The sequence below is a fragment of the Dermacentor albipictus genome, chromosome 1, assembly GCF_038994185.2.
Source record: "Dermacentor albipictus isolate Rhodes 1998 colony chromosome 1, USDA_Dalb.pri_finalv2, whole genome shotgun sequence".
Lineage (NCBI taxonomy): Eukaryota > Metazoa > Arthropoda > Arachnida > Ixodida > Ixodidae > Dermacentor > Dermacentor albipictus.
This window is the reverse complement of record NC_091821.1, coordinates 243,119,859-243,133,452: the sequence shown is the minus strand read 5'-3', so window position 1 is coordinate 243,133,452 and position 13,594 is coordinate 243,119,859. Positions and strand designations below refer to the sequence as shown.

General features: G+C 46.9%; 1 protein-coding gene across 4 annotated transcripts in view; it reads right to left on the bottom strand.

The window, feature by feature from the left end:
- Ranbp16 (Ran-binding protein 16) overlaps positions 1–13,594 on the bottom strand; it is a 109,943-nt gene that overhangs the window by 35,052 nt on the left and 61,297 nt on the right. For all 4 annotated transcript variants that reach the window (XM_065431467.1, XM_065431468.1, XM_065431470.1 and 1 more), the window contains exons 13-14: positions 6,719–6,800; positions 4,025–4,224 (exon numbers count right to left, since the gene is read on the bottom strand). In XM_065431467.1, coding sequence (XP_065287539.1) covers positions 4,025–4,224; positions 6,719–6,800 — 282 coding nt within the window. The remainder of the gene's footprint in view (positions 1–4,024; positions 4,225–6,718; positions 6,801–13,594) is intronic.

The following is a 13,594-nucleotide window of genomic DNA, read 5'->3' as shown; positions in this document are numbered from 1 at the left end:
CATAGTTCAAGCGTGACCAAATTAGGCTCTTGTAAAGATTCATTAAACCCTTCCTGTCACTACCCCATGTAGTGTGGGATAGAAGTTTCGGTAAGTTCATAGTTTTTAGACATTTTTCTTTAAGATATTTAATGTGCATAAAGAAAGTGAGCCTGGAGTAAAGTATAATACCTAGAAATTTATGCTCTTTGTTGACAGGTATTTGTTGTCCACACAGTTCTATCTGGAACCAGGCCTCTCTGTCTTGTAAAAAGAACCCAATAACTTTTGTGAGGGTTGATTTTAAATCCATTTTTGTCTGCCCAACTTGGACATCTTGTTCAAGCCATGCTGCACTTGTCTCTTGCACACTGCGAGGTTACAGCATTTGAAACCTATTTGAATGTCGTCCACGTAGACAGAATAAAAAATGACCGGTGGTAATGAAGCACAAAGTGTGGTCATCTTAAAGATAAAGAGTGTGCAGCTGAGCACGCCTCCCTGGGTACATCAGTTTCCTGTATAAATGGACGAGACAGTACATTGCCAATTTTTACCAGGAAGGTACGATTGGACAAATAGCTTTATATTAGGTTTAGCATATTGCCACTGATGCCCATTTTAGACAAGTCTCCCAAGACCCCATAGTGCCACGTTGTGTTGTACTTTTAGGACTTTTAGGGCGATTATTTTTTACAGAGAAACAGTGTACCTTTACCGTCCAAGGAAATTTTCGTGTCGTTGGCGTGGTAAGCAAAAATCTCCCCATACGTGGGCCAATCCCGGAGATAGTGTAATGCCAAGCCGACCCGCGGTGAAGATGAAGCAGGCATTAAGCACTTCTCATACGTGGGACGATGCCAAAGATAGTGCAACGCCGGGCCGAATTACGGCTGAGGTGAAGCAGGCGTTAAGCACTCCCCATATGTGGGCCGATCCCGAAGACAGTGCAATGCTGGACGGACCCGCAGCGGAGGTGAACCAGGTGTTAAGCACTCCCCATACATGGGTCGAAGATAGTGCAATGCCAGGCTGACCCGCGGCGGAGGTGAAACAGGCGTTAAGCCCTCCCTATACGTGGGCCAATCCCAAAGATAGTGAAATACCGGCCCGACCGGCCGCAGAGGTGTAGCAGGCGTTAAGCACTCCCCGTACGTGGGCCGATCCTCAAAATGGTGCAATGCCGGGCCGACCCGCGGCGGAGGTGAAAGAGCCGTTCAGCACTCCCCATACATGGGCCGATCCCAAAGATAACGCAATGCCAGGCCGACCCGTGGTGGAGGTGCCGTTTGCCATTAAGGGGCCCACATACACAGCTTTGGTGGTCATTTTTCATCACAGAATGAAAGGGCACAGAGTTTTTTTTTTTTCTTTCTTTCTTCCAGTTCGATGAGGAACGTGAGTAGGCTGGGTCGTCACCACTGCAGTTCACACAGTGAGGTATGCCACTATAGTTGTCGGAGGGGTGGCCCTGGATTCCACACTTTGCTCAGGTTATTTGACCACGGCTTTGCGAGCCCTGGCCAAATCTTTGGCATTGGAAGTATCGTCTAGGGTTTGGGATATATGGGCGGACAGTTAACCTAATGTATCTTGTTTCAATGGTTTCCGGCAGAACGCTAGATGGAAATGTTAGGATAAGATGTTTGGTGGGGATTTCTTTGTTGTTCCGCCTAATGATGATAGGTTTTACATTGGTGACATTTTGGTCTTTCCACCCTTCCAGGAGTTCAGCTCCTGACAATTCTAGGGGGTCTGCTCCTGATACAACTCCACGTGAGCTATTCATTGATCAGTGTGGTGTGACAGAAATTGGTATGTTACCAAACATGACAAGACTGCCGAGCTTCTCGCACTATTATTTCTGGCGGATCTCAAGACGGAGGTCTCTGCTAGCCATTTTCATCACTTTATAACCTGACCCTAAGGCTTCGGTCAAAGATTTTGCGACTATGAATGGAGAAATGAATCTGGCTTGTTTTTCAGAGTTCTCACTGTGTACAACATGGAATTTCGGATACGTCTCTTTTGGTCGTTTGAAACACGTGTTCAGTTCATCAGTGCGTCCCCTCTTTTGAAGGTGATGATCAAGAATGCGGGGAAATGCTGGTGCTCCCATAGTAGTTCAGTTTCTTTTTGGCAGCAATGGCGGCCACCCATCACGGAGCTCAACTAGGGGATGCTGCAGTGCTTAACCCGTAAGGCTGCAGGCGCCAACCGTACATTGGCACTATAACCTAATATATTATACCCAAGGGAGGGCACATACACAAGGTTAACCCAAGCTGCCTAGAAAAATAGGAAGTGACGGAAGAGAAGAGACGATAGGAGAGTAAAAGAAAGAAGATAGGAAAGAAAAAGATTGAAGAGGGGTACAGGAAAAGGCGACTACCGATTTCCTCCAGGAGGGCCAGTCTGGAGGTGCCGTCTACGCGAAGCAGAGGCCAAAGAAACGTGTTACCTTCGCCGGGGGGCCTTAACGGTTCGAACACCTGGCATCGGCTGAACATCCATGATCCCCCTTTCCCCGGACATGGCTAAGCCGCGCACGGCTACATGCGGGAGGTTTCAGTCCTCGTTTGCTTGGGTACGTGGTGTCACAACAGGCCAAATGCCTGCTGATGTAAACCCCCCTGCGGGGGCTGTGATGTGTGCATAAGTCTAATAAATCGTTATCTTTAATTGATAGATGTGGGTATAGCAAATTGAGATGCCTAGCCTTACCAAAACTTTAAAACCACACAGCTGTCATGAAGACATGTTTTTAAGTAGTACAGTTAACATTAGATTTTTCAGACTCTCTAGGGATACGAAAATATTCGAAAACTTGGCCAGTCCAAAAAACTAATGCATGCCTAAAGGGTTCAAATCGCTACAGCCACGTGGAAAATAGCTTTAAAGGCCAGTACACTCATTAGGCGTCTCAGTGCTCGTACTGTGACAGTAGACGGTGGATGTGTGCGTGTATGATTACGGAACACATTTTATGTCTCGTGATAGTGGCTCCTTTGCACTCTTGGTATGCTTCACGCAATACGTTGCGTACACTTGACCATGTAATAGTGCTGATTACGGCGAAGCTAACTTTTGGAAATTGGCATTATGCAATGCTTTAGACCGTAGCCATGCTTTCTCGTTTTGACGTCACAGGCCTGGAGGACAAAGGCAGAGTCAATGCCATTGCCAACAGCAGCAAATCCTTTAAATGAAAAACATGTCACCGAACAGCAGGACGCTTGATAGTCAACATCGAAGCAGCTAGGCTCAACGACAGCCCAAAATGAATACTACGGTTGCCAGCGGATTGGCATGCATGAGCGCTAGTTTTAGGCTGCAAGATAATCAATATGACAGTGTTGGTGGCTTCAATTAATACCTTTTTCTGACCTGCGGTCTGGCAAAAAGTCTTAAATATCGGACAGCAAAGGATTTAAGCATCTGAAATTTTAGACATCCTTGTAAATTGGCTTTAAGGCTACGGGGCGGTGCCACGAAGGCATCGGAATTACCAGACATGTCCGAAAAATTGGGCGTACTGTATATTCAACAAAGAAAACTGGGAGAAATTGGCTTGGGCTTTTCCAATGTCTTTACTCTAGTGCAAGAAACAAATTTTATGCAAAAGAGTCTCCATTTATCGTTACAGTGGCTTGAAGAAGGGTGAAAGAAATAACTGAACATAGCAGAAAAGGAATACAAAGCAAACAATTGGCACCACTTTCCCGCCTTGTTGATGAATATGGAATATTTTTTAATGGTCTAATGAATTTCAGAAACACAGCCACAGAGAAATGTTCAATAGTAGCTACTATATTTCACCACTATACGGTGCATTGTTACCCTGAAATGTTGGACCGATGTGTCCTACTGTATATGAAGAGTCGATTAATTAATTTCTTGAAGATGAGACTATGTAGAGCCATGTCAAAGGAAAAAGTTTCTATAAGCACCATAAAATAACACTTTACTTAAATAATTGTGAATTATCATGATTCTGAGCCCTTGTGTCACAGCAGAAAGCATACAAAATACGAAGTACGGTTACCTTGGCCTCATCAGCATTGAACAGGGGGGAATCTGCATTGGCCAGAGTAGCACCAATAGCCTCAAAGGCTGCAGTCAGGGGCCGCATGAACTGCATGAAGCGTTCCTCATCTTCACCCAACTCAACCATAAGCAGTCGGCCTAAGGATGTGTAGAATGTGGAGCGGCAGCGCATGTCCATACCTCGCTCTCGACCTCCACCTGCAAAGCACAGGCATACTTTTCACCATGCCTTCATTTTATGGTATAACTAGAAAAACTGAAATCAGCATTTATGGTTTCATCTGCACAAACTCAAGATAGGCACTGCACCCAAGTTCATGCATAGCACGCTACAAGCCCACAAAAAAATCGAAGTAATCTTGAATGGCACAACTACTTTTTGAGCAACCCATGCAATCAGTACAATATTGATTCAGTCTACTGTTGGCACATGCATGCGGTGGCGTCACTGGGGTGGGGAAACTGACCCAGGTGCAGCCTGCTTAAGGGGATGCACTATACAAAATGTGTGTTAAGAAATAGGAGGAAGCGGCAAGAGAAAGAATAGAGGAGGGTGGAGGGAAGGGGTGACACACTGAGCAGCCGCACCGGGTGCCGGGAAGCCGAGTGACGTCACTTATCTCCATGGACGAAGACATCTGTATGATACAGTCACTGACTTATGAATGTTTACGACTAGAGACCGGATCATTGGCACATGCTTATTTGCACCCATGTGTCAGGGCCCTGCCTTTTTGGTGTTTAAGAACAAATTAAGGGTTAACAAGTGTTTTAGCACTGACTTTACAGTGCTTATAAATGCCTATTTCTGCTTTTAGTGCCTGAAAATGCCTTTCTTGTTGCGAAAGCACATTTGGTAACTTCTTTTCATAAGCATTGGCAGACACTTGCAATACAACTGGCAATGTGACTTAGCAAATAAGCATTGTGAACGTTAGTTGAGCTCTTAAGGGCATGTCATCATTTGCCTAGCACTCGTTAGCAATGCCAGAGAAGAACACGAAAAGTCTCTTTCTTCGGCAGTGGACACACAACTCCATGTTACCCTGCAGGCAAGGATTTGAAAGAGAAAGGCACAGCATTTTGACAAACATGTACTGTACACTAGCTTCGAAAGACTTGACTTTAGATAGCACTGCACATGTTAGGCGGAGGTGTGCAAAGCCCGCTGGAAGTGTTGACTGCAGTTGTGCAACCCCCATTTTTTTGTGCTACTGTTTGTTTTGTGGCTGGACAGAAACACCAGCCAAGCTCACTTAAGCACTGGAAAAGATTAGCAATATACTCTACCCCTCTGCAATAAACTGGACCCCTCACTACACCCTGTACCACTCTTCTTGTTTAGTTAAGTGTATGTAAAGAGATACTGTGCTCCAACGTGTGATAATAGTCACAGGGATATACAGAAAGTGTTTAAGGAAGAGCAGCTATTGAAACAAATTTCTGCACAGGTTCAATCCCCATTTGGCCAAGAAATTTCTTTTTTTCTGCTCAAAGAAATTTAGGAGATTCTTACAGGCAAACAGCCAGGAATTTGAACACAGTGGTGAGCTGTGTGAACTGGAACTTAAACACAGTAAAACATTGCAACACATGAGACAAGGTTGCAAAAGGAGACAACAAAGCCAACACAGTAGTGGTGTGTGTGTGTTTCAGAGGCAGACAACGTAGGCACGTGTGGCAATAAATGTTACGTCTGCTTGTGATCTCCAACTGCATAGCACTGCCATGATAGTTAGTGACGTTGAAAATCAAGTGCAATGCCACAGCTGATTCCTCCAGGTCCCTGCCCCTGTCCACAGTCCACTGTGCAGTGAAGCTCCCCCTCTTTTTGGGGCCCCAGCCACCTGATATCTGTTTCCTCAGGGAATAAGCTCAGTTCGACTTGGGAACACCATGTCTCGGGAAACGTTGTACAAGCACTTGCTCGGTGCTCCGTCTTCTGAACTGGCTACAGAAGCATGGGACATCGTAATGATGATGCTCCCCACCGCAACACCGTATAATATGCTTAAAAAAGCCATTCTCGAGTGAACAGTAATCTCCGAAAGGAAGCGGCTACAAGAACTGTTCTTAACTGCAAAGCTTGGAAACAGCCTCAGCTTTCCAGGCATCTGCAAGCTCTGCTTGGGACTCAAGCCTTATTGTTTGGCAAGAGTTTCTCCATACAGTTCTTTAGCTGACAAGTTCCACCTGCTGTGCAGATGGTGTTGCCTTCAACTTCTGACCTCGGCTTGTCAGCAGTAGCCACGTTCACCAACAAGTTGTGCGAGGTCATAACGCCACTGGCGTCAGTTTCCTCTAAAACCTATCATATTCATGTTTTTGCCGTAGACAAATGAGATTTCAGCACTACATACAAATAGACATGGAATGACACGACACGGCATAGGCATGGCAGAAAAAAGAATGACAAGATTCTTCAGGAGAGCTACAACATTACTCAAGTCTGGCATTCAACTTTTCTTGTGGCAGTACCATTCAAATTCTATCTGAGCTGAAATTTCGTAATTTCGTCATTCATGAATCCCTACAAAATTGAACACCACAAGTGTGCTACAGAGGCCTGGGAATGTCCCTGGCACACAAAAGCAGTTGTTTCAAGCATCCCTTCTCCCCACAATCAGCTTGCTTTCTGCACAGAACATCTTTTGTTCATTCCCTATAGGCAATAATCACAGCAGATACAAACCAGCAGATCCTGCAGAGCTTGAGGCTGCTGGACAAGGACTCCTGCTACCACTGTTGTGGCCCAGAAAAGGGAAGTGCTCGCTCTGAAAGAGTGCCAACTTCCATTAGGAAACGCCCTTTACCAACACAAAAAACATATTGATGATCCACTTTCTATAAAACACAAAACACACAATGCCCGGCTTAAATGCACATCAAGCACCACAATGCATGTGTAGCACCGCACACACTTGTGTGGGCTACTTAAGTGACAGCAGGGTGGTGATATCGCTTTATAGCTACATTTCTTCAGTGTACACTGCTGAAAATTCCCCATGCTTTGGCATGTGCCTTTCATACCACAATGATAATGATAACTAGAAAAGGATAACACTCACTTACATAGCAGCAACTACCATAGATGGTGGCAGCGGCATCACACAGTTTGTTCGTGAGCCAGTCATGCAGTTCAGTCAACAGAGCTATAAAGAGGGCTAATTCATAATATATCATGGCAAAGTGCACTGCTTGTGGCATTGAGGGATGCGGACACACGTTAACTAGTGGGCACAAAGAAGACAGATAAAACAATGCACACAGTGTTTCATCTGTCTTCTTTATGTACACTAGTTATGCATGTCCATGTCCCTTAATGCCACAAGCAGCACAGTTTGGCATGTTTATTGGCACAGGCACAGACAGATGCAAGCAACCTGCCTATTAATGTCATTCCATAGTAGAAGTGCAGGATACTCTGAGAGAACATATATTTCTTTTGACACTAAATCACAAAAAAAATTTGTCAAGATTAAATGGTACAGAAAGTAAGCCGCATGTGGCTGTCATATACATTGTGCTTCATAGAAAAGTATGCATCATTAGATATGCATGTTCAAAGTGCCCGTCACAATACTTTGGCATCTAAAGAGCTCAGAAAGTACCATTCCTATAATCCCCAAGCACCAGATTGTATCCGCATCTTTTCGTTGCACCACAAAGTACTAGCCTTTCTTTTTTCTTGTATTCCTAAAAGGAAGAAAAAGTATAATAGGAAAGAGAAGCAAGATTTTAAAAAATAGACTATTTTGACCAGTAATACATTATCCTTCCTGCTGGCCAACTTCGTGGACTCTTCCACCAGGATAGGCTACAAGGGGGCGCCGAGCAGCGCAGTACTGCTTGCATCGCGCTCTGCATTTTGATATGTTTTTTGGTAGACTAGTGCTTCCACTCACGGTACCGAGATACCAGTCGACTCGTGAGGATACAAGAAACACGGGTGTGCTACCCACGTGGCCCTTGGTGAAGCTTGCGGAGCCCAGCGATCCTACAAACCCGGACTAGGGGGCAGCATCGATAATCCCGACGTCAGCTTGGCGCAGCAGCCGGTGGTGCTCCGACGCATGAGGAACGCGAACGGCAGCAACCGTTCTGCCTGGGCATGGCTCCGGTAATGCTTAGCCAACTTCAGACGACAACAATGCAAGGTGAGACCACACCAGCAGACAACATGGATCTAACAAACGTAGACAGAACAGAAGACGGAATAGCAGGCTCCGTTCGCCGGGGGACGCCAGTGGACGGACGACGACTGGCAGGCAGTCCTGACACTACGGCAAAAGAAGCAGCAGGCTTGAGAGCGCAAGCGAGAAACAGACTCAACAGGCAGCACTAACCTGGCGAAACTAAGGAAACGACGAAGAGGCATACCCAAACTTTCTCCTCTTCCTAAAGACGACTTCAAGATAGTTATCCGACCACACCAGGGACTGCCTTTGAAGACTATCAGTACGCCGGCCCTCGCCGAAGCGATCGTCAAGGCCTGCGACTACCAAATAAGAGGTGAGCAATTTTTGCTCCATATAAAGCCCGGCACCAATATCGGCATACTTTCGACATCAAGTCAAGAGGTCGCGGAGCAGGCACGCCGAGTCCACTCCCTCACTATCAACGGACGTTCGCATGACATTAACGTATATGCTGCCACCGGAGAGGAAGCTATCCGAGGAGCTATACACGGACTTCCACCCTGAATGCTACCGGAGAACATCATAGCAAACATACGTATACGGACTCAAGACATCGAACTTATCCAAGCAAGAATGATCGGAGAAACAAAGAGTGCTGCCCTTACTCTTGGCGGCCCGTCACTACCTCGGGTGGTGTACTACAACAGAGGCGAACTCCTGTGTCATCCTTACCGTGCTACTGTTCAGGTGTGCAAAACATGCCATGGAAAAGGGCATCAGACAGACGTCTGTCCACAGCTTGACCTGCGAGTGTGCCGAATTTGCGGACTCAGAAACCCAGTGGACGGACACCCGTGTGAGCCAAAGTGTGCCTCGTGTGAGGGAGCCCACGTCACCGGGGACCGCAGCTGCCAACGACGCCTCAAGCAACCAAAAAAACCTCAAGTCAGAATTAGCACTGACAAGCACAGTGAAGGGCAGAAAAAGCCACGCTGGTTTGCCTCAGAGGATGGGGAATCGGACAACACAAACGGCCATAGGAGCGACCAACACGACTGACAGGGAAGGACGAGATCGCTATCTCCACACCGACTGAACGCTCGGCCCAGATCAGCGTCACCTCACCCGAGCAGACCCCGCTCTTGAGCACAAGAGCGCGTCCAGGGAGGTGAAGCAAGGCAGACACAACGATCATCCAGAGACGCACCGGAGGCGGCCTCCATTCTGACAAATCCACAGGTAAGCTGGGCAGCGGTCGCGTCCTCCACAACCACACCTCTCACAGAAAATGAGGAATACAAGAAAATAGTTGCCGAAAACAGACAACTTAAGGCAAACTTGGACAGCATGAAAAATGAACTCAAAACGCTTAAAAGACAAATGGCAATCATGGTGACGCACGGAGGAACCCATAAAACAAACGCACCCACACAACTACCCAACACACAGACAAAACCAACACAGACCAAACCACTATCACAAACGCAGCCTATAGCACAGACACCTACACCCATCACTCATCTGGAAAGGAAACTAGACAATATGTGCGCACTAATGCAATTATTTTTTGCAGAGCTTCACAATCTTAAGCGGTACGTCGAGTCGACGTCTCGCTCAAAGGAGTAAAAGAAGTGAGAAAACGTCGTAGCAGCCTTAGCCCGGACAACCGAGATCCAAAGGTCACCGTAACCACAGACACAAAACATTTCGAGAGCCCATACTCTGGCTAACTACACACCTACACACCAAGAGAATCTCGTAATTTGGCAATGGAACTGCCGATCACTGCATAACAAACATGCTGCACTTACACAATATATCAAGGTGGTGCTCGTCCCACCTGACATTATTTGTCTTTAGGAAGTGGGGAAAATGCGGATAGCTATTGGGGGCTACAGTTTTTACAGCGATTCGAACTACCCTGAAGTGGCGGCATTGGCCTGCACAAAATTCCCTGAGTGACGCAGAACTATGTTTTATGTCAAGATGGGCTGAAACCATGTCGCCTGATGCTGTCACTCTCTAGTAAGCATATGAAAAAGTTAAAAAAATGACTTAATCCAGTTTTAATACGAAGGTGTTGTGTTTATGTTATTCAAAAAGAGAATAGAAGGGAGGGGTTAGTACAATGCACAGCAGGTGAAATATTTCCGAATAAAATTGCAAATCGAGTCGGACATTCTCAAATATGAATAAAAGGGAGGTGCATACAGAAGCAAATATTTTCCAACATTAGCTATTTTTATCAACTGATAGCAAGCTCAGTGGTATAAGGCCCGAACTATATCACAATTGAGATTCTCAACAGCTCCTAAGTGAACCTCAACTGTCCTGAATACTCTCAGCCCGTGCACAACGCCTCAGTGTTGCGTTTCACTGCTATAAAGAGTTGATTTTGGTTTGGATCAGGGACACCTGCATCTCGGCGTCAGCCAACACTTTGTTTCTTGAGCTAAGCTCCTTCAAAATGGTGGACCACGCTTCCTTTCCCGTTCATTCCTCAATGCGTAGGTCCTTTCCATTATTGTCCTCCTTCCGCCACTCGTTCGCCCCACAGACTATTTGAAGCATCTTCTTGGTCAGTTGCACAGTCCACGTCCGATTTTTCAAACTCCCTCAGGGCCGCGAAAATGTCCAAAATATCGCCCAGTTGGAAAAAATAAATGCACGTCATTTACTGCCCTTAAAGGCTCAAACCACCACAGGCGCATTCGAAAACGCTCTGAAGGCCTGCAGGTACATGTATTAGCCATATCGGTGCTCGTTCTGTGACAGGAGATACTGGGTGCACGAGTGTATAATTAAGGAATACATACTGTGTCCCTGTCCCGTGGCAATAGCCGTTCACACACTTGTTATGCTTCACTGCAATACTTTTTCCTAAGCTTCACCAAGTAATATTTCTGTAAAAAGGCGTAGCTGACTTTCAGAAACCGGCAATAGCAACCCACCGTGCTTTCCAAGCTTCTAAGCCAATCGCGAGGACCACAAAGGCGGAGTCGGTGCCATTGCTGACGGAACCAAATTATTTCACTGAAAAACACGGCATAATAGCGAACGTCGAAGCAGCTAGGTGTAGCGTTGTCGCAGTGGTGGCTACAGCTGCCAGCAGATATGCGTGCGAGAGCGCCGGTTCGAGGCGGCGAGGTAACCAATACGGCAGCGGTGGTGGCTTTGATTAATGCCGTTTCGGGCCCGCGGTCACAGCAAAAAGTCCAGAAAATCGGACGGCAAGGGGTTCTTGCGCCCGAAATTTCAGACGTTCTAATATATTAACTCTGTGGGGTACATGGTGGTGCCGCGAAGCCGTCCAAATTACCGGGCATCCAGAAAGTCGGTCGTTGACTGTACATTGGCAACTCCTCCAGCCGACGACAGGGCGTCAAAGACGATTCATTACGATTCGTGTCCGTTACTCAAGCCAGCATTACCGCGACTTTCAACCCTTTCAATAAAATTACAGCTAATTTTTCCTGATCGAGGCACAAATTCTCTGAGTTTTCCCTGAGTTTTTCCAGACTAGTCAAAATCCCTGAGAATTCTCGGTTGGTAGACACCTTGTAATCAGTGTCACCATAGCACCTGGCATAGAAATCCACTACCGAATACTCACCATTTGGCCAGTTAAGAAGGGTCGTCCCAAGTGCCTTATAACCAACGTATATAGCCCCCCAAGGGATATAGAGGGCTGATTTTTCATTAATTTTAAGTCATGTATAAAGATGTTGGTGGTATAAAGATGTTTCTCGGAGACTTTAACGCTTGGCACTCTGCATGGGGTTATCAACGTGACACCGCAAGGGCTTCAATCTACTACGAGAAACTCAGTCCCACGAACTTGTACTGATTACGCAGCCCGGCACTCCTACAAGAATAGGAAACAGCGCTGCCCGGGACACCACGCCGGACCTTACGTTTGTCAACAATGAGATGGGGTCACCTGGTGTAACCTAGACGAAACGCTAGGTAGTGATCACTATCTATTGTGTGTCAATGTTAACACAGTTAAAGTTCGACAGCCTCTAGGGGTGGCCAGGCTCATTGATTGGAAAAGCTATAGAGAACGACAACAGGCTGCTTCCTCATTTCCAGCCATGGCCACAGGTTGGACAACTTTCCTCAAGGAAGCCCATGCTGCCACCACCAGAGAGATCAAGACCACAATGGAAACACCAGCAGTAGACAGCCATCTCACCCACCTCTGGGAGGCCCACAGAAGCCTCACCAAACGCTGGAAGCAGCAGCAGCGTAATTGCAAACTTAGGCACTGAATAGCCCTGCTGGCAAACGAAGCTAACACCTATTCAAAGGAGCTGAATAATCAAAACTGGCGCAGCTTCTGCGACTCTCTCGCACCCTCAGCAACAAGAAGACCTGGGCCATTCTTCAGTGCATGTTAGACCCAACTAGCACGCACACCGAGACGTCTAACGTCATGCAACGACTCTTAGGAGAATACAAGGGCTCAGAACAAGAACTACTTGAGCACCTAAAGCGCACCTACACCGGCGCTGCCCAGACATCTTCACGCGTTCTGAGAGCATACCAAGGACAGGATAACTCGAGCTTGGACGCCCCATCACCTTCTCAGAGCTCTACGCAGCGGCACAAACTTTCAAGAAGAACACAGCTCCTGGACCCGACCAAATCACCAACGCAATGCTGCGCAACCTTAGTGACGTAGCCCTACAGCACTTAGTCGACTTCTTCAACGAAGAGGTCTGGCGACCGGACGGAAGACTACCACGAGAATGGAAGGAAGCGGACATCGTGCTTATACCAAAACCGAGCAAGCCGCCCGAGCTCAACCATCTCAGGCCTATATCGCTCATGTCTTGCATGGGCAAGCTCTTTGAATGAGTAATTCTAACCCGACTCGAACCCCACATCGAACGAAACTCACTCTTCCCTGAATCCATGTTCCGTTTCCGCAGGGGAACCTGTGCACAGGACATCTTTCTTCTATTAAGAGATGAGGTGCTCAATCCTCCTTCAGGTAGTACGGACAGAATCCTGCTAGCACTCGACGTCCATGAGGCATTTGATAACATCTCACACACTACAATACTAGACGGACTACAAGATGTCGGGTATTTAGAGAGGGTATTTCATTACGTTCAAGACTTCCCGAGCAGCCGCTCCGCGAAAATAGGACTGGGTTCAGCACGTTCTGCCCTGTATCGCCTACCAGATAAGGGCACTCCTCAAGGCTCCATATTGTCACCACTTCTCTTTAACATCGGCTTACGTAGAATGGCCCTGGACTTACAGAAGAACCGGGACCTTGGCTGCGCCATATATGCAGACAACATTACAGTCTGGGCCTGCAAAAGATCCTACGGAAACCGACAGGACATGCTTCAACAGGCCATCAACACCATTTAAAGCTAAATGAGACGAGCAGGCACGAGGTGCGCTCCAGCGAAATC